The sequence below is a fragment of the Macrotis lagotis genome, chromosome X (assembly GCF_037893015.1).
Source record: "Macrotis lagotis isolate mMagLag1 chromosome X, bilby.v1.9.chrom.fasta, whole genome shotgun sequence".
Classification (NCBI taxonomy): Eukaryota; Metazoa; Chordata; class Mammalia; order Peramelemorphia; family Peramelidae; genus Macrotis; species Macrotis lagotis.
The window spans coordinates 73,773,081-73,794,058 of record NC_133666.1 but is presented as its reverse complement, the minus strand read 5'-3'; the positions used below and the strand labels follow the sequence as shown (position 1 = coordinate 73,794,058).

Sequence of the window (20,978 nt, the reverse complement as noted above, 5' to 3'; positions counted from 1 at the left end):
ACAAAGTCTCAGTGTCTCTAGCCACCCAGAGTCACCCAGTCACTTTTTAGTTCTCTAATTCTGAACACAGATCTCCCATAAATTTAGCAGGGGACTTGTTGCTGCTAGGTGATTTCAGTCATGCCTGACCCTCTGTGACCCCATATGGGATTTTCTTGGTAGAAATCCTGGAGTGGTTTACTGTTTCCTTTTCTGGCTCATTTGACAGATAAGGAAACTAAGGTACACAGGGTGAAGGGATTTGCCCAGGACCACACAGTTAGTGATGGTCTGAGGACAGATTGAAGCTCAGTCCTCCTAACTCCAGGGTTGGTACTTTACCCACTGTGCCACTCAGATGCCCTTACCATGGTGTCCAAACTTACTTCATTTTGTTAATAAGTTCCCAATTTGACAAAAGGAAGGCATCCTGGCTTCACTAAGGGGCAGTGAACCTATAACCTAGGGTTGATCAGTAGCTTTCTGAGAGTTCATGAACTTAGGTGGGGGAAAAAAATTCCATCTTGATTTTCACTAACGTATAACTGAAAATTAGTGCTTCAATGATTTAAAAATGTGCTACTTCTGAGCAGACAATCTGTCCCTAGGTTTCTGCCCCAGACTGTCCCAGGGACCTATGATACAAACTGAGTAGAGGGATTGCTGCTGCTGGTCCTGCCCAGAAGGCTGACAACACCTCGAGCAGGGGCTCACGGAGACCTGGGCTTAGCCCAGCAAAGACAGCAAAGCCTTGGTCTAGCCATGAAAGGCAGCCCTGAAAGGGTTCCTCAGAATGCTCTTCATTTGAGAGATCTCAGAGTCTGAGAGACTGGGTGTGTTCATAACAGTCATTTAGGCTTCAACTGCTGAGGCCTCTTAGAGAGTGTTTCTACTACTAGGAGCCAGAAGATCTGGAGCAAATCCTTTCAAATCTCGGCATCTCAGTTTCCTCTTCTGTAAAAAGAGAAGATTGCACTAGGTCGCCTTGTAGGTACCATTTTCACTCATATGCTTCCCAGCCTCCAAAAAAGCAACTCTGCTTTGGAGGTATAGTTTACGTTCCCCCAAAACAGTCACACTCAGCTCTTCAGAAAAGGCAAGAGCCAAGCCCTTCTTTCCTCGTGGCTAGCGTCTAATGGCTTCCTCTTAGTCATATTCCAAGGAAGGTGGGAAATATCTCTGAGCCCCTGAAATATTACCCCAATGGGGCCAGCTACGTGCTTGCCACTACCAAATGTGCAGCAAGTAGGGGATTCCATGTTGTCACAAGGTCAGTGAGCAGGTGTCAAGCAGGAAGTGCCCAGGCACGGCCCTGGCCACTTTGGAAAGGATCTTGCCTTTGAAGAACTCTCAAGTGCGTTCTGATGGCAATGGAGCCATCAGTCAATTGGCACCAAGGGAATCAGTTCAATAGACATCACTGCCTAGTTACCTGAGAAGGTTCCAAATAAAGGGGCTACTAATGGCTTGGAAAAGTAGTGATTCTCCAAGTTGGGCTGAAATGAAACAATAGACTCAAAGGCAAGTGAGCAAAGCTGTAAAACCAACAGCAAGACCCTGAGTCTGGGATCTCCTGGAATAGGCAACTGGAGCTACTTTGGATTCGCTGCAGGGTCACTGTCACATGGAAGACTGCCACCTAATATGGTCTCCACTATGAAGCCATGCCTGGAGAGCTACACAGCCAAAGGAATCGGGAAGATCTGGGGGAAGGGGGCAGCGGACAGAAGTAGGTTAATCTGATTGCCCTTCCTCCATGAACCAAGAGTTCATCTTAGAGGTGGCCCTTTGGCTGAAGGGCAAGGGTAGTGGTGGTGGTGTAAGGGGTATTGGCACTCTCCTCCTCTAAACCCTACCCTGCCTTGATCATCCTGTGGGAAATGGTCCAGGAGCTGACCAGTACAGAGCCCACATGGGCTCATACCAGGGCCATAGGAAGGCTCAACAAACACCAATTCAGTACTTTGGCCTTGCACTAGGTAGGGATCCAGAGATGGAAGATGACAGTCCCTCGTCTCCCAGGGACCATACTCTAAAATGAGCTAGATGGAGCATATGAGCAAGGATATGGCCTGAGAGACACCAAGGGTCCCGAGAATGGTTCGAGGCATGGCTAGTCTAAACACCCCATCTCCTATCATTGGACCTTAAGGCCTGGTTTTCCTGATTTCACGTCAGCCACCAGAACTTGAGTGGTCTCTGGGCCAGCAGGGCTTGCAAACTGAATAGTAGCCAGAGCCAATGGTGCCCTCTGGTGCCCAGATTAGGGAGCAGCAAGGCCAAAGAGGGCTGGCATCTCTTTTCTCCCCACTCTAAGGTGGAGGTCCTGGGCAGCCCAGCAGAATTTCCATGGTCACTTTCATTAGCCCCTAACTAGACTGAACCAGGCTGAAGCAGCCAGGTCTCCCCTCCTCGTTTTGGAGGCCCAGAGGATCCAGCAATCTTTTTCCAGCAACAGTGTTCCATACCTGAGTGATATACTGAGGATGGAACCAACCCCCCCCCCCCCAGGTTTGACACCAAATATCCAACTGCTCTCCAAAACATCACTCTGCTTCTCCTTCAGACAGAGCCAAGTTCCAGAGCTGCTTGGCTGATTTGTACCCCTCTTCCCAGCTCTTTTTGCTTATATTCTTTCCAGTCTGGAGACTCTGATCCCACCACCTCTGATGCATTTCTAATCAGGCTCGACATGATGGATTTATTCCTTCTTCATAAGCCAGCCTCTCCAGGCCAGCGAGCAAACAAGGGACGCTTTATTGCTCTTGCAGTCCTGCCTAATGTGGGGCCATATTATCTGATGTGCTCTGCTACCTGGTCTTCCATTTGGGGTTCAGACAGGTCCAAAGACTGGGGGCTCTATTAGAAGGAGGAAATCCTGCTACAAGCAGGAATATTGCTAAAGCAGAAGCGGGAAGTCAACCACCGATACAATCTCTAGGTGGATGTGGAAAGGTGGATAATCCCTACCTGTCTCTATCTCTCTCTAAAGGATTTCTGGAGGTGGAAATGAGCAAACAAGGTGTGATGGCTTCCCTCCCCGCCTCAGCCAAATCCCTGTGGACTGGAGCCAGAGGTCTCTAGGAGAGGCTCCAGACGTACTGGTGTGGGGCTTCAATAAATGCCTTTGACAAGAAACAGTGAACAGTTGTGACTGATTCCCTCAAGCTATTAAACCATATATTAATATGGCACTGTCATAAATTTCCCTTTCCTAGGAAAAGAAAAGGACATGAGAGAATCAAAAGCCAAACCCTGCAGAGTTTGCCCTGTGTTCTCTTGTGTTCCACCATCACAGCCTCCTGAGCTTACCACTCCCATCCCAACCTTGCCTTTCTCTTGTTCTTTGTCCCTGACTCCCAAAGCCCCCTCCAGACGTGAGACACCAAGGCTGCCGTTCCTTAGAAGGTCTGTCCCCCAATCCACCCCTCTGGCCCCTAACGTCATCTTTTTGGATGTTAGCCAGCCAAATGGTTCTCAGATGGATCTACAGGCCCCTGGGGCCTGGTCACTTCTAAAAGAACACTGTCGACATCATTGTTTCTGTCAAGAATGAATCATTTACCTTGGCTATATCTGCATGATGCATCAGCCAAGCAGTGAGTATCCCATCTCCCAATCCTGCTAGTGGAACAAGATTTTACACTATGACTTTTCTGCTCTCTCCGACAGGTCCTGATATGGCTTCTCTCTTTTACCTTTTAAATTGTCTCCTCAATAAAAATTTATTAAGCACCACCTACCACAGAGCAGTTTCTGCAAACAAAAGGACAGGAAAGAAACCATCTCTGAGCTGAAGGATCTTACACTTCACTAGGGAGGAGAGGGGGTTACAAAATGTACAAAGATAGAGCCACTTAGGAGGAAGAGAATCCAGGTTTCCAGGGGGAGGGGGGGGGAGAGAGACAGATCAAGAAGCCTTGTATAGGGGGTGGCATCTGAGCTGAACCACTAAGAGAGATAAGGAGGGCATGCATGCCAGCCCCTGGACAGATGATGCAAATGTGTGGAGTAGTGCAATGTGGCCAGCTTGGGAAGGAAGCTACTAAGCAGCAAAGCAGGAAAAGTTAAGTAGGTAAGGAGTCTGGGCTTTTTCCCAGAGGTCCTCAGGAGTCATGGGAGGGAATGCCTCATCCTCCATCTGTGAGCCTTAGAAAGGTGACTTAAGCAACTAAATGGAAAAAGGGTTAGAAAGAGGAAGGAAAATGAAGGCCAGGAAGTCAGTCAGGAGGCTGCCATGACAGACCACAGAAGTGGGAGCCAAACAGATGGAAATCAGAGGTCCTGGGGGGGGGGGGGGGGGTAGAAGCCTCCGGCTTCGGGAAGTGAGCAAATACGAAAGTGGGGGAGGGGGCAGAGAGGGAAGAAACACTGACAAAGTGCCAAATGTGCCAGTTCTTCTGCTGAGAACCCTGGGAGGCACATGCTCTTCTTGGCCCCACTTTACAGAGGCAGACACAAGTGAAGTGACTTGTTCAATAAGTGTCTGGGGCAGGATTTGAAGTCAGGCCTCCTGACTCCAAGTCTGATATACTCTAGAAACAGCAAGGAAAGAGCAGAGGACTCCAACCAGAGCCTTGGTGGACCTACCAATCGGAGAGGAAGGAGAATCCCATCCCAAATCAAATTCTCGCAAGAAGCTCAGGACTCAAATGACCACCAGTTAGCCAGAAAACAAAACTGCCCTAAGATGCTGCTGCTTCTGTAAGAGATCTTTCCTGGTCCTGGTCCCTGATTCAATGCATCCCCTTAACCAGGCCGGGGCTGAGGTCTGTCCTCATTTTGTCTCTTTAGTAATCAGCAGGGCCTGGCCCACAGGAGTCACTTAAGAAGCTGACAGCTCACCTAATGATGCTCTCAGTAGTTAGTCACTAAACATAAAGTACCTACTGTGACTCAAGTACTCCACTAAGTGCTAGAGAGACAAAGAAAGGGAAAAAACCCCACACCCTGTTCCAGGAATGCAGAGACACTCAAACAAGCAAGAAGGAGAATCTGGAATAGGGTTGTAGCCCCAGCAGTAAGCATACCTCCCAGGTCTCTGTCCAGTGGGGGGACATCATCTGTCATGGAGAAGTCCAAGGTGGTCCCTGAGATCTCCACCAGATCTTCGTCACTGGTGCTGCTGCGGAAGCTATTGAAGCTCCCTCTCCGAAAGCCTGGATTGTCCATGGTGTCACTCTCAGAATCTGGAAGGAGACAGAAACGACATAGGGTAACTGATAGGGGAGGACCTCTCACGCTACTCTCCCCCTTCTTGGTGGGCCCAAGATGACGATGGCCTGAAATGATACAGCTGCCTAGAAAAACTCAAGTTCAGGTTAGTAGGCAGATCTCAAGAGCAGGATTGGAAACATGCAGGGGTAGCCCCACGCCTCCACTCTCTCAGAAAACCCCCATGGGGCCCAAGGTTGCTGCCCCACACCTGCTTGAACTTTGACCTGATAGGATAGTCCTGACAACAGGAATGAGGAGAGGCTGAAAGCCAGCGCCATCAGAGGTAAGCACTGGTCTAAGATAAACATCGATGCCATATTCTAGAAGGGGCACTGCTCCTTGCAGATGCCAACACTCACTTCCATGATAAAGGAACATGTGAAAAGGAACTGGAAGCTTTGTAGACTGGCAAAAATGAAAGGCAGAATCAAGATGGGACTGGATCTCCTCATAGCCACCTCAGGAAAGCTCATGATCATCAATGCTGAGAAGGAGAAAGGCTGAAAAGACTCACAAACAAAAGGGAAGAAAATACAAAACAGCAACATGTCCCCAAAAATTGGCAATGGAGAGATGGTTAGCACATCAGAAGAAATTGAGCAATAATGTGCCTAAAGGGAGTAAAAACATCATGGGAGTGGGATGGGTGGGGGAAGGAACTCCAAAGGAGAATAAAAAGCCTTCCAAAAGGCCAGTTTACAGATGGTATTATGCCTGGAACAGTATAGCCAGCACTTTACTAAATGACAGCCACAAACACTCCAGAATTCACCTTGACTATTCTCACAGCAAAGCCCAAGTGGATGAAGTACATCATTATCCAGGCTCGGCTAGGCTGGGCAGCTGGAATGCCAGCTTGGAGAGCTGGACCATCTGTATAGTCACAGTGAAGACACTGAAAAAATAACCATCAACTGGGCTCACAGAAGCGGACAGGAGGAGGAAGAGGAGGCTGAACAACTGTCTTGGGTAAATTATGTGATTTTTTCCAAAACCCCAAGTTTTGTTTTGTTTCTTAACAATAATGTTCTGGTGATGCTGCATGGCGAGCAATCATAGAATACCAGTTTTTGTAGAACTGGAGGTGAAGACTGCCCAATGGGCAATGGAGAGGCACATGGTGGATGTGAGTAGGCTGCAAGACATGAGAAATTGGGGTTTGTGCTGGAGAAGAGGAATAGTCAGTCTCCCCTCTCCAATGAGCTGATCATGGTAGCAAGAATGAGGGATTCCTCACAGCCAGCCAGCAGACACCAAAAGTACCCCCATGATGGGGAACTAAGCAGAGTTTGGAGGGTCAACACTTTGGGTAGCTCCCTTTTGCATTAACAGAGAGGACACAGACAAAAAGAGTTGTACCCAGTTGGCAGCGGTGCAATCTGCACTGCTGCAGGAAGTCACCAAAAGAGCAAAAGGAAACAGTCAAGACAATGACCACTGGAAAAGATGACTGAAAAACCTCCCCCAAGTCAAAGAAGCAGCCAGAACAGAAAATGGCTTTGGTCTATCCCCCCCAATCCCAAGAATAATTGAAATAAGTGGCAGGAAGGAGAACAAACGTTGCCACAGGACCCATGGGCCAGGCCCTGGGTGAAGCACTTTACAAAGATGATCTCATTGGATTGTCACAACAATACTGGGCATTAAATGCTATTAGGAGTCCTATTTTACAGTTGAGGAAACTGAGGCAGGAGGGTTAAATGACTTGTCCAAAATCCTACAGCTAGCCAATGTGACAATTCTACCCCTGACTCCAGGTCCAGTGTTCTCTTTACTGTGGCAGCCCCTAGCCAGAAAATAGGAGTTTCCAGTGAAAGATTTGCAGCCAGCTAATCTCTGGATTCCTCGGGCTATCCCAGATAAATTAGAAAGAAGATAAATGAATAAGTACCGCCATCCTAAAAATGGTCAATGAGAATTTTCCAGACTTAAAAAAAAGTCAAGAGAAAGGACTCCAAAGACCTTGATAAAGAACTTGAGGTTCCAGTGCCAAGGATCAAACACGTGACCCACTGAAACCACTAGCCAGAGCTAGGTTCACTTTTCAAAGAGAACTAAGAGGAATCAGGAAAACTGGAAGAGAGAACCCGGGCAGCCCAAGAAACGTGTCCCAGAAACCCTGAATCAGCTGCCCTGCACATTGGGCAAGACATTGACACTTAACAAGCACATGGTCTTCCAGAAACAATTGAGTCTCCCAGCCAAGGAGAGAATTAAAGCCATTTGTACTTCTCCCATAGAGATCGACCAGTTGGAGAGAAGGTGGAACAAAGTGTGAATGATGAATGCAAGGACACAGAACAAACAGAGAAGAGGAGAAAAGCAGAGAAATGCCAAGTGAGAAAGCAGCAGCTGGGCCCCGAGCACGTGCAGAACAGTGGCCCAGTGGGGGGAAAGGCGGGCAGCGGCACTCGGGCACAATGGAGCTCCTCTTACCAGCGAGGGTGGGTGTGATCAGGCTGGGATGAGTTTTCCATCCACACCACACAGGATCACACGTTCATACACACACACACACACACACACACGCCTGGCACATAGTAAGTACTCAACAAATGCTATTGTGACTGAACAGAAATAAATAAAACACCTAAAAATCATTATCTTGCCCTTGTCATTCCATGCTCAGAAATCTCCACTGACGCCCTAGTGCCTCTAAGCTAAACTAAATGTCTCCTGTACCTTGTGCCATCCCTCACCTCCATAGACTGTTTCTCCTTCCTGAGTTGGACCTTCTCTTGCTTGGATTTCTTCCTTATGACTTCTGGAATCCCCCAATAGATAACACTCCCTTCCTCCTGCATTGGCTTATCTAAGGTGTGTGAGGATCTCTGCTAGCATGGCCTGGGGGAACCACCTACTACAGATCAAGTCAGAAAGTATTAGCCTAAGTGTACAGGTGAGCACAGAAGATGATCCCAATGGGCAGGGTGGCACCAAGTACTGCTGCTGGCTCAGGCTGGACAGAAAAGAGATTCCAGGGTTTATGAGCAATCAATCCTCTTTTCCTTGTTCTTTGTATAAGGAAATACTCCTGTTTATTGATATTGGTCAAGGGCAAAACAGGGTTTTTTCAAGGGTAAATGCAAAGGCCAGTCATAGTTGTGTGCAAGAAGCCAGAAACCAACTGGCCACATGTTTCCTTCAGGCAATCGTTTCGGACAGCCTGGGTCATATGAACCGTGGGAATTGAGGGAAAGCCAAGACTCTGATAATCCCCAAATCATGGACATTTGGCCCTGGAATGTGCCTTTAATGATTCCATTTGAGAAGGTCATTAGTGCTAGTCTAGAAACTCCCTTTTGACAAAAGGGTGAAGGTAGGTGGTGAAGGCCTGACTCTGGAGGCCTTAGGAATCTGGTTAAGCTTCTCCGCTCAGGAGTTTTTGGAAGTCCTTTCCTGAAACTCATTGACACAAATCACAGAGTGCAAAGAAGCTTTGTTCTTCGTCCTCTCTCCCTCCCTCCTTTCCTTCCTTCTCTTTCTTTCGTCCTATCTTAAATAGCAGGGGACGGAGTTTGAACAGGATCCTCTGGGCAACGAGGAACTGCTGAAGCTCTCTAAACAAGCACACTGCAGGGGCCCCACACTCTAGCTGGCTTCTCTCCAGGTAGGCATCTGTTGCCCACATTGTTTGGGCAGGACCAAGGGGCTCAGTTTACAATAAAGTGACCTCCACAAAAGCTATTGTACAATGTTTCCTGTGACCTGTCTCCTGTATAGTGGAATGAGTAAGAGAGGAGGCAGGGAGAACCCTCCCTTGCTAGCAATTATTGCAATAGTCCAAGTGTAAGAAGATGAGGGTCTCTACCAAGGGGGTGCCAGACTCAGAGGAGAGAAGGAGGTATATCCAAGAGATGCTTTAGAGAAAGAAATGGCCATATTGGGCAAAGAACAGAAGTTTCATGGGGGAAGGCATTTTCCTGTTATCCCCCTCAGGCCCTAAGGATGGCTTGAAGGGCTGAATTCAAGGATAAACTCCCCTGAAGCCAAGCTGTCCTCCAGTGCCAGTAGTGAGGCGATCTAGCATGGACAAGGCCCTGGTGTGGCAGCCTGAACCTCAACTATCGACAAAGCAAGGGCCCATGCTCTTTCGGGGCAAACATTCTTCAAAGCTGCCTGAGGTGTTCCTGATGCTGCTTCCAGTCCCTCCTGGGTGGGCAGTGAGTGGACAGGGGTGAGGATAGCCACCCTCTCAAAATACCAAAGCCTCCTCCAGAACAAGGGAGACCCATTCCCCACAATATCTCCTATTCTTGGCGCTTCTTAAAGCTAGCTTGCTAACACCCTATGCTGCTCATGAGATAACCATCACCCAGGAGACAAGAAACATTGTGCAATAGCTTTTGTGGAGGTCACTTGTCTCCAGTGGAGAAATTCAGGTGAACCTATTCAGACTTTCAAAGGAATTTTTGTTTTAAGAGGGATTCTAGCTCAACACCTCCCCCCCCCCCACCCCCCACCAAAGTCCTGGCTTCAATCTCAGAGGTGCATGGATTGCAGATCCTCCTGGAGCCTCAGTTTCCTTCTCTGACAAATGTGAAGGTTAGACCATGTGATCTCTGCCCCTCTGATCCAATACCTAATGCTGGCCAAGTGAAGAGCATTGTCTAGACCTAGGGGCTACATGAAGGGAGACCTCAGGGAAGATTCATCAGATTCTTAATGGAGATCCCTATTTGATGCTGCCCTCACACTCCCCCCGCCCCGCCCCTGGACACTGGACATGCTGAAAACCTAATTAGGGAGGCATAAATAAAGCAGTTGGGAGCCTCAGTTCCTATTTTCTCCTCCAGATCATTAAGACAACAGAGACCAATTCATGGTGGTGTAAGGGCCCTTTTTACAAGCAGTGCCCTGGAAGACTGGGTGCTTTGCAACCCCCACAATTTTAACAGTCAAATTATGAAGACCGAAAAAGTCACATATCTAGGAAGTTTCAGCACCGGAAAATAGCCAAGTTAGAACATGAGTCCCCTTGGCATGGCCCTGGCACAGCTCCTAATTAAGCCCTGCCTAGACCAGCGTGGCAGCTGCCTCTCTCTTACCTTCATTTTCAACGCCCAGTCCCAGACTCTCATAACTTTCCTTAAGCCATTACTGAGATCACTCCCCCCATCTCCATCCAGCCCACTCCAAAATCAAGTCCAGAATTCTAGCCTTCTGTCCCTCTACACTGCTCCATGAACTTGGAGTCAGCCAAGTTCCCCAAAATGGCTTCCTTGCCTTTATTCACATGTCTCTCCTGGCGTAGTCTGCTCCCTACCCTCCTCATTACTGACTGAATTCTCAAGACCTCAATCACAGATCACTAGTGACCCAAGTCAACCTCTTTCACCCCTCCCCCCAAATGAGAGAACTAGTTCTATCACTCAGCAATGCTTGCCAAAAAAACTTTTTTAGACAACTCCCACGGGGCAAGTGCTCACAAGGGGGTCAGAAGAAGCCATACCAGGACACCCTGAAGGTCTCACGGGAGAACTTTGGAATGGATCATACAGCATGGGAGACCCTGGCCCAGGATTGCCCCAGCATGACGTGCCCTCATCAGAGAGGACTCTATGAGCAAGGCAGACTGGCAGCATCTCAAAGGAACCCAAGGTGTTCACATGGGCTCTTTGTGTCTGACCTTAGTGAAGCAGCCCGAGCTCCTATTGGTCTGATCAGCCAGTCAGCTACACTGGCATCTGCCTCAAACATAGTGATGTCATTTTGGCCTTCTTCTGGAATGAAGGACAAAAAGCAACCATCATTTTCGATCATTTAGGTTTTATCATTCCAACCAGATTATACGCTCTGAGATGGCAGGAAGCAGCAGGCTTATATGAACCCCTTCCCTGACTAAATTCTACATACTCCCCCTACATACAAGAGAAAGAAAGAGAATAAGGCCCAGCACCAATGCCACCTCCTTCTCCATAGGGCTTTCCAGGTTTCTTAGGCTGATGTGACCACTTCTCCCGGTGCAGGCCTCCACTAGCATCTTATATCTCCTCCTTATTGTACTTACTGTATTCAGTCTCATGTGAATTATTTGCATAGAGCTTGGTAAAGTGACTGGAACTCTAAGCCAGCCCCCAATTTAAGAACCAGTTGAATTCTTGTGATGTCAAGCAAAGGAAAAAAAAGACTGTTAAAAAAGCAGCTTCTATTGCTCTCTAAGCCATCGGGTGGCAGGCCAAAGGAGCTCTTGGGGGAGGGAATGCTGTCTAGTTTGCTGATTGGGTCTCAGACACCCTGTGCATGAAGGGGGGGCCCCCAAATGGTTGGGACTGCCACGCATGCCAGCAGCAGCTGTGAAGGGACTTCTGGTCATGTGTGGGGTGGCCTAGATGCGGGTCCTCTGAGGACTCTTTCAACTCTGATCCGATGTTTCTGTAACCCAGTGTCACCGAGTTCTTCTCCAAAATTGGCAAAGCAGAAAATTCCTGAATGGTGCAGTGTTCTTCCTCTGGACAGTGGGGCACAGAAGCTCCCTTTTTAATGAGGTTTGGCTACAACCCATGATTTCCCTTCAAGCTCATTAAAAATGGATTCTGCTTCTATTCAGAAGATTTCGCCAACATATACCTTGGCTTGGAGTGAGATGACCAGTCCGCCTGCCTTCCAGCAATATTGAATTTGGGGGAGGAAGAGGGGAGGTTCCTTTAAGATGGAAGAAGCAGAACTTCATTCGTGCCTCCCTGGGTCAAACTGAGGAAGGAACATCATATTTGAATTTAGGATTTGTCTCAATTACTACAATACAAGATTGAAGAGTTTTAAGCACCACCATGTTTCTCAAGGACATTCCTCTGTTACCAATTCTTTTGGAAGAATTAAAATTATAGGGGCCCAGATCTTTGTTCTGTCTAGTGCTCAAAGATTGTTCCCATAGGTTCCAGAGTGGGGAACCTGAAAGGTAAAGGAGACCCACAGAGGGCAGGTGACTTACTCAAAGCCACATGGGCAGCTCTCTGCCCATGGTTCTCACCAAGAAGGAAGAAATGTCCTCAGTCTTTCACTCCTAGATAGCCATGGAGGGCCTCTCCAACTTGGAAAGGGTTTGACTGGAAAGCGAGACTCAAGAGTGAAACAAGGCTGGTTCTCCCTTCTAGACTTCGAGGCCCACACACAAAGGTCTGTATTTCCTCTAGCTGAACAATACTGACATGTTCACATAATCTGGGAAACTAATTTAAGCCAGGTGCATTTCCAATCAAGGTCTAAATTTTGCTCATGAAAAAAGGCAAGGTTTGAATAATAGTTTACAAGCTCTAAACCCAGCGACCAGGGAATGGAGGCCCACCAAGTCAGCCAGAGTGACCCGTTGGGTGTTTGGCAGGGTGGAGTGGGGGACTAAGACAATCCTCTCTATTTCTACTCCAGGCAGTTAGTCTGCTACCTATCAGAGGCTTCACGAGATCCATCAAGGGATCATCTACATCAAAAGGAACAAGTACCCAAGAATTTCAAGGAAGAAACAACCCTTTTCCAACATGGAATGAAGGGAGTCTGGCATCACCAGGTCTAAAAGCACATCATAAAGCAAAATTCATCCATATTGTTTGGTATTAGCTGGAAAGCAGAAGACGAGATCAGGAGAAAAGTAAGATTAGAATGAGAGCTAAGGAACTGCACAGCAACCCAGGGTTCAGGAAACCTGAGAGCACAAACTGTGGAGGGAGGGAGGGAGGGAGGTATTTCTTATTCAACAAGAGCTACTGGGCAAGGTGGAAAGCAGTTTGGGGGAGAACTGGCTTAAACCACTAGCTTACACCATCACTACAGCAAAGTCCAATCTATCTCTTTTCTCAACATTCTCCCTGCCCCATCTCTCTCCTATACTCCAATCCCACATGACCAACCACCAATTTATTATACATTCTCCACTTGGAGGAACCACAGACATCTCATACTCATTGTGTCCAAAGTAGAACCTACATCTCCCCCCCCAAACCCACCCTTCCTGGCACTTTGCACTTTCTGCCAAAGGTACCCAATCCTCCAATTGTCCGGATTCACAACCTCAGTTGCCTACTTGGTGCTTCCCCTCCTCCTCCCAGCCTGTATCACATCAGCTGCCAAGGTCTGTTGATTGTTTCTCCACAACAGTGTCTCCCAGCTGTCCCCTTCACTTACATAGTCACAATCCTAGTTCAGGCTGCCATCGTCACTTGCCTGGACCAGGTGTCAGCAAATGATGGTCTACTCCCTGTTTCAATACAGCCTGTGAGCTACACTTGAAATGCAATAAAAATTTATTCAAAAAGGTAAAAAAAATTCTTAGCTCAGGTTGTGTACAAAGAGTCAGCAGGAGAGATCTAGTCCAATGATCATAACTTGCCTGGCCTAGACCATCATAATAATTAGCCTCCAAAATGGTTTTACTTCTGCTTTCTTTGCTATGGAAAAATTATTTTTATACTGACAAGGATGAAAGAAAAGTGGCAGGTGACTAAGATAATAAGCTATCTGTGAACATGTTCAAATCAGATGGCCCAGGTAAACTCCATCCCCAGGACTAAAGATACTGGAACTTTGGACAAGTCACTGTCTGTGATCACAGGGAATGATTAGAGGGAACAAGAGAGCTGTCTCAGGATGGAAGTAGAGGAAATGATGTCTTTATTTTGTTTAATGGTCTGCAAGTTCTATAGTGAGTCCAACTTTGAGTTCTGACAAAGTTTTAGAATGTGTCATTAGAGGGACAGCTGGGAACCAGTTAGAAAAGGTGTGAATGGGAAGAGCCAATGTGGCCTCCTCCAAAAAGGCTGACATCGTCTCCTCCAGGAAAGATCATATCAGATTAACCTCACGGGGCGGGGGGGGGGGGGGGGGGTGGACAGAATGATTAAGACTTGGTAAGTCAGGATAATAATACATGTACAATTCATGTAGATTTCAAACTATTGGCTAAATCTCTTATGTTATTCCCCTGGACAAGATAGAGAGATATATAATATATAGACTAAATAATAGGATAGTTAAGTGGTTTTAGAATGGGCCAAATAGACAAACCCAACAAGCATTAATGGTTTCATGTGAACTTGGAAGGAGGTCTCCAAGTGAAGTGCCCCAGGATCTGTGATGGGCTAACATTTTTCTTAATCAATGGTTTAAAGTCATCAATGACATTCTTAAAAATTTATAGAAGACAGGGGCGGCTAGTGGATAAAGCACCAGCCCTGGAGTCAGGAGTACCTGGGTTCAAATCCGGTCTCAGATGCTTAATAATTACCTAGCTGTGTGGCCTTGGGCAAGCCACTTAACCCCGTTTGCTTTGCAAAAACCTAAAAAAAATTTATAGAAGACAGAAAATTAGAAGGGATGGTTCATTATTGTACTGGATGGCTGGGTTGACCATCTTGACAGGCTAAAACACTGGGTTAAATATAAGGAGATGAAATATAGTTGGGCTAAAGGTACACTGTTACAGCTGGGTTCAAAACATCAATTTCACAAGTTCAGGTAGTTTGGTTAGAGCTGACATGAAAAGTTCTGGAGATCTTAGGAGACTGCAAGCTCAGGGTAATGTGGCAGTTCAGGAAGCAAAAGGCAGGTTATCCTGAATTAGGGAGGCTGGCATCTGTTCTCCACCCTTTAGCCAGACCCCATCTGGAGAACTGTATTCTGTTCCAGGAGTCACATTTTTAGGCAGATCAATAACAAATAGCCAGCAGAAGATAACCAGAGTAGTGAAAGGGCTTAAAACTCACCCTAAGAGGATCTTTCTTAAAAAGGAGTGGAGAATGTAGATCCTGGAGAAGAAAAGACTCAGACTGACCAAGTAGTGGAAGGAAGGGCTGCCATGTGGTAGGGAGATTAGACTTGCTAATTGTGCTGGGCAGGCCCAGGAGCAACAAGGGTCAGTGGCAAGGTGATACATGGAGGTCTGGTGATTGGCAAAGGCCCAAAGTCGAAGGCTAGGAACCATTGGAGATTCTGGGTTGTTCCTGCACCAAACTCTCTTATACTTAAGAGATTTAGGGAAGGAAGCTTGATAACACTTAGCTGATCTCTTAATATGGCAGGGGGTGAACTTGCTGTGGAGAATTAGGGAGTCAGAAGAGGCTAGATGAACTGTGTAGTTGGAAAGACAGAATAATAATAGCAATACAAATTTTAAAAATAATCATAGCTAATGTGTATAGTGCTTTAAGACTTGTTTTACACATGATGATCTCATTTGTTAAGAGCTACAAGAGGGAAAAGAAAAATAATCAAATAACATGGAGAATTTGTAAGTCAGATGACTTGTCCTCAAAAACAAGAAATCCAATTACTCTGACACTGACAAGCAGACATGGCTATCACCAAATTCATCCTGAGTTTGGCTAGTTGACTAGGTAACTGCCCCCCAAAAAACATTATATAGTCTAGTTGGAAAGCCAAGATACCTGAGGAATTTCAGCAGGCAGAAAGGCCCAGTGGTTAGGAAACCTTTATGGAGGAAGGATTTGAGCTGAAGAAGACCTGAATTGGCAGAGAGGAAGAGGAGCGGGAAGGGCATTCCAGGAAGTGAGGCAGAAGGGGATGAGCAGAGGTCCTTTTCTGGGGACAAGGAGACCAACTTGACCAGGACAAAGGTTTTGTCAGGCTTCATTTATAAGACAACAGGAAATCGATGTGGGAAGTAATGGCCTGAACAAGGAAGTACTGCATGATGAAAATGTCTGGGAAAGATTAATCTGGCAATGGAATGGACAACAGATTAGAGAAAGAGGGAGACATTTAGGAAGCTATTATAGGAATTTAAACGTAAATTAAAAGGCACCTGAATCAGAGGATTGGGGGTGTGAAAGTGAAAGGAAGCAAGAGAATATCTGCCCCCCAGTGAATCCTGAAATTTCAACATTAATCAGCTAACAAATATTTTAGCTTTCTGGTCAGATCACAGTTGGTACAGCAGATCCAGTTCTGACTGCCATAAGGTTAGATCCTTTGATTCAGGCTGATAGGTTCTAGATCCCAAAGAGATCAAAGAAAGAGGAAAAGGACCCCCAGGTGACCAAAAGTAGTTCTAGCACTTCCTTTTTTGTAGTAACAAAGAATCAAAAATTAAGGGAATGTGCCTATCAATTGGGGAATAGCTGGACAGAAGATGGTATCTGAATGCAACGAAATAGTATTACAACCTAAGATGAGAGAAGGGCTGGTTTCGGAGAACACTGGACAAACTTGAGGAATTGCCACAAGTCAAGTGATCAGAGCCAGGAGAACAATTTCAATAACACCATGACTAGAAACACAATAACTCCAGAGGACCATCCAGAGAGGTGACAGGTTCCATACATTTGCAGACATAGTCAGGACATGAATTAGGTTTGCATGACAATGGGGATTTGTTGTTCCCAGGACCAGGCTGTTTTTTCTTTTTTTTCCCCTTTTTTAATGGGGTGGAGGAAGCTGAAAGGGGAGAGTGGGTATAGGGCTAAGACTGCAAAAGAAAGGGAAAAGAAAGTAAAGGACAGGAAAGGACAGGAAAGGGGACACTGAACTATTTTGGGGGGGGGATTGCAAGGCAATGGGGTTAAGTAGCTTGCCTAAGGCCACACAGCTAGGTAATTATTAAGTGTCTAAGGCCAGATTTGAACTCAGGTCCTCTTGACTCCAGGGCCAGTGCTCTATCCACTGCGCCACCTAGCCGCCCCTGAACTATTTTTTTAAAACTGCACATAAGAAAAAAAGAAAGCCAGAAAAAATTTTAGACAAGCAGGTCAGCTTCCAAAGACATGTAAGCAAGCAATCCCCAGCAGAGTCCAGAAAGTCATTAGAGCTGGGCAGAACTTTGCCCTTCTCTGCCTTTCGGACTTGTTTTGGTTGCTGTTTGTTCTTGTTACAGCAAAAATAACCTTTTTTTACATTTTTTCTCCCAAGAGATTTCTGATTTGATTGTTCCTCCCTGGGATGCCCATGCTAGCCATGGTGTGACAAGGTACCCACCCCAGGAGCCCTACCTACCCTGTCAAAGCTTCAGGATCATCAAACTAAATCACCCTGGCAACACTTTGGGGCTTGAAATATAGAGATGGGGGTGGCTAGGTGGCACAGTGGATAGAACACCCCTGGAGTCAGGAGGACCTGAGTTCAAATCCGGTCTCAGACACTTAATAATTACCTATCTGTATGGCCTTGGGCAAGCCACTTAACCCCACTGTCTTGCAAAAAACAAAAAACAAGGAAATACAGAGATGGAATCTAGAACATCTAGATTATCTCCTTGGTATAATAGGGAGAGGTAGTCAGAGAAACACTGAGGAAAACAAGCCTATTTTCATACAAAAAAATTTCCAGACAAATATTTTTGATACTTGCATAATTCTACATTTAATTTTTCAAGGGGAAAACAAGATCTAGCCCCCAAAGTCTCACAGAGCTCCCACTGGGAAACACTAATCTGATCCAACTACCTCCTGTTACAAATGAGGAAACTGAGGCCTGGGGACTTTATTGGCAAGTTACCTTTCCTGTGTGAGTGTTCAAACATGAAACTCTAATAGCTTCCTGAGCTTCCCAACTGCCAGAAATCCAGAGCCAGGCCACGAGTGATTTTTTTTTTTTGCCTCAGCTCCAAATGTTTAAGTGAAAATGAATACTTGAACCAAAGCCACTTCTTGAAACAGAAAAAAAAAATACTCAGGACATAAATGTGATGCTCCTTCTAACTCAGGACACTAATTTGAAATGAACAAGTTTATATCTCAAATTCTCATCTCATTTGGGGCATATTAGTTTACTCAAGTGTAAGCCAAGTCTCTGCATTTTGAATTTCTTCTCATTGTCCTGGCCAAGAAACTGTTCCCTTTCTCTGAACGCCTAGAGCTCTTCGAAGTGTAGCCTCTCCTCATACTGGACTTCTCTGTGGCCCTGGGCTTTTCTCGCACCTGGACGAAGCTGCTGTGTGGGCTCTATTCAGAGGGCAGAAGGGCTAGCACACAGCGGCTACTTAAGAAATATGTGCTGATCATATACTACCTCGCAAGTAAAGTACACTATTTTCATTCTCTTTTTTGTAAGGCAAAGTCATTTTAAGGGGAATAAAAACATTAAAAATAACCACTAAAAATGCCTCCTCCCCCTTTCCTTGGCAATGAAACATGAATGGGGCCATTGAAAAATGCAGGGAGACATTTTAGGGTGTGTTGTGTTGAAGGAGGCAGGCTCGTCCTTCAGTCTGGTGCCATGTCTAACCAACTGCCGTAGGTGTGGTGACTGCCAACCATGACAAATACCACCTACACCTTCTTAATTCGAGAATGTATGCTTCCTTACATCAGAGCAAGGAGCAGCTGGAAGTAAGGTCCGACAGACTAGCTCTGGTGCAGGCTAATGGGGACTAATAGCAAAGCTTTCTGTTCCAGTGGGAGCAAAAGCAAAAGGGAGGGAGGGGGAGGATGTCAATTCAAGGCAAAGCAATCAGGGGAATGGGATTCCATTCTTCGTCCTGTCTTCAACTGCCTGAGCAAATGAAGGGCAAAGGAACAAAGACTTTTACATCTTAATTGCTGCCCAAGTGAACAGAAGTGGGTAAAGGAGAAAAAAGCAAACCTTGAACCCTACAGATCCTGTGAGGTGGATGAATTGTTACTAAGATGAAGCAGCGCCACCAAGTCTAAGCTCTGTCTGGGAGCCACACTTAAGGAGCCATGCCCCAACCACTCTCCTTGCTGAAAGGTGAGGCAGTACCACACAGTGAACAACTTCCTCCAGCAAAATAGAACTGGACTATATTAGATTGTACGTCATCTGGACGTAGTGTTGTAGCACAGCTCCAACACATTGCCTCGAGAGATCACAGATTTGGGAAAAACCATTCCAGTACTCTTTGATCTACTGACCACCTCCTATTTTGTGATAGATACTTTCTTCTTTCTTGGTTTCCATGCCACCACACAGTCTGGGCATTTCTCTTACTTCTCTACTTTGTGTCCTTGACTGCATCTCTTCCTCCTCTCCTATGCTCTCTGAAGACTCAATCCTTGATCACTGGGTCATATATATATTTTCTCCCTCAGAAATGTCACCTTTTCCCTCAGGTTCAGCTATCATCACAATGTACACATAATGCCGAAATCACTATACCCTTGACTTCTGACAAACTACAATACTAACATATTTCCACAATCTGAAAGGACAGTGGAGTTATACATCCCCTTACCTCAATCATGTTTCCCCTTTTTTTTCCTCCCTTGGAGAATGTTATACCCTAAAGAAATACTTCTCAGAAGTACAAGTGTAAATCAACAGAATTCACATTGATGCAGAAGAATCCCAACTTCAAGTCATCCAGAGATGTAGTGTGCAAACTCCAAAATTTCAGCAAAAGAGAAATGGTCAGAAAGACACAAATCATATGCCCAAAACATCATTTCAAAATATACCAGATTTGGGGGTGGCTAGGTGGCATAGTGGATAAAGCACCAGCCTTAGAGTCAGGAGTACCTGGGTTCAAATCTGGTCTCAGACACTTAATAATTACCTAGCTGTGTGGCCTTGGGCAAGCCACTTAACCCCATTTGCCTTGCAAAAAAAAAACCTAAAAAAAATATACCAGATTTGTCATCCAAGATAAGAAAAGACAATATACTATGCAGTACAGTTTTAAAAAAGTCAATCTTCATCCCCAAAGTTGTAACTGAGCAAAGCAAAGAACAATTTTTTTCTAAGAAAAGCTTAGTGGGGTTTTTTTTTTTTGTTTTTAACTCAAAGGCCTTCCAGGCATTCTTACAGAAGGAAACAGGCCCAGGAAAGGGTCACTGATATTCAAATCTACCAGAAGGGAAGAACCATAGTAGGGTAAAGCAGAATGAATAAAGGATGACTCAAAGTATTTACTTCCTTGGCAAAATGGGATATCAAAGAAACATAAAGGAAATACTGACTGATATCTGATTGGCAAAATCCAGAGAAGAGAAACAGGAAATCTTAGAGAGTGGAGTAGGCAATTCTCAATAATACTCATAGCTGGGGTTGGAGGAAGGACGGGAAGTTTGGGAAAGCATTAAGTACCACAAATAAAAGCAGACTTTTATCAATTGTTATTCATGATGTGAACAAGAGTGTATGTGTGCTTATGCTTCAGCCTACAAACCCTTGACTTGGTCCTTAGAATGAATTAAAATGGATTGTACCTTGTGCAGAGAAAACTGTAGTACAAGACACATGGTTGATGAAAAATTAGACTTAATTATGACCCTGAATTTAACTGAATTCTCACATTTAAATAACATTAAGAGTAAAATAAGAATGGGGCAGCTAGGTGGTACAGTGGACAAAGCACAGGGACTGTGCTTCCCAAATTTAGTCTCAGACACTTACTGGCTATGTGACCCCAAGTAAGTCACTTCATCCTGTTTGCCTCAATTTCCTCATCTGTAAAATGACTAGAGCAGGAAATGGCAAATCACTCCAGTATCTTTGCCAAGAAAAAACCCCACTGGGGTCACAGAGAGTTAGAGATGACTGAACAACAACAAAACCCAAGCTTGGCCATCTATTTTACTAAAGCTCCAGAATTAAGTCTTGACTTCATACAGCTTGACCCTGAGGACAAGGGAGTCCTGGTTAAGTTGATTAAGGCATTAGGACCAACTAAAAGACAGAGAGTTGACAACATCTTATATTACCAAACCTGAGAATGCAAAAACTAAGAAATTTGTGACTAAGGTGGCCTAGCTATAAAAGTTTCATTTTTTTGTCCATAAAAATTTCCATAAGAATTCTCCCCCAGAGGTAGCTAGGTGGCATAGTGGATAAAGCACTGGCCTTGGAGTCAGGAGTACCTAGGTTCAAATCTGGTC

General features: G+C 45.7%; 1 protein-coding gene across 3 annotated transcripts in view; it reads right to left on the bottom strand.

The window, feature by feature from the left end:
- Nucleotides 1-20,978, bottom strand: part of CLCN5 (chloride voltage-gated channel 5) — a 98,152-nt gene that overhangs the window by 37,553 nt on the left and 39,621 nt on the right. For all 3 annotated transcript variants that reach the window (XM_074203202.1, XM_074203199.1, XM_074203200.1), the window contains exon 3: nucleotides 5,010-5,168. In XM_074203202.1, the coding sequence (XP_074059303.1) occupies nucleotides 5,010-5,151 (142 nt within the window). In that variant the 5' untranslated portion in view covers nucleotides 5,152-5,168. The remainder of the gene's footprint in view (nucleotides 1-5,009; nucleotides 5,169-20,978) is intronic.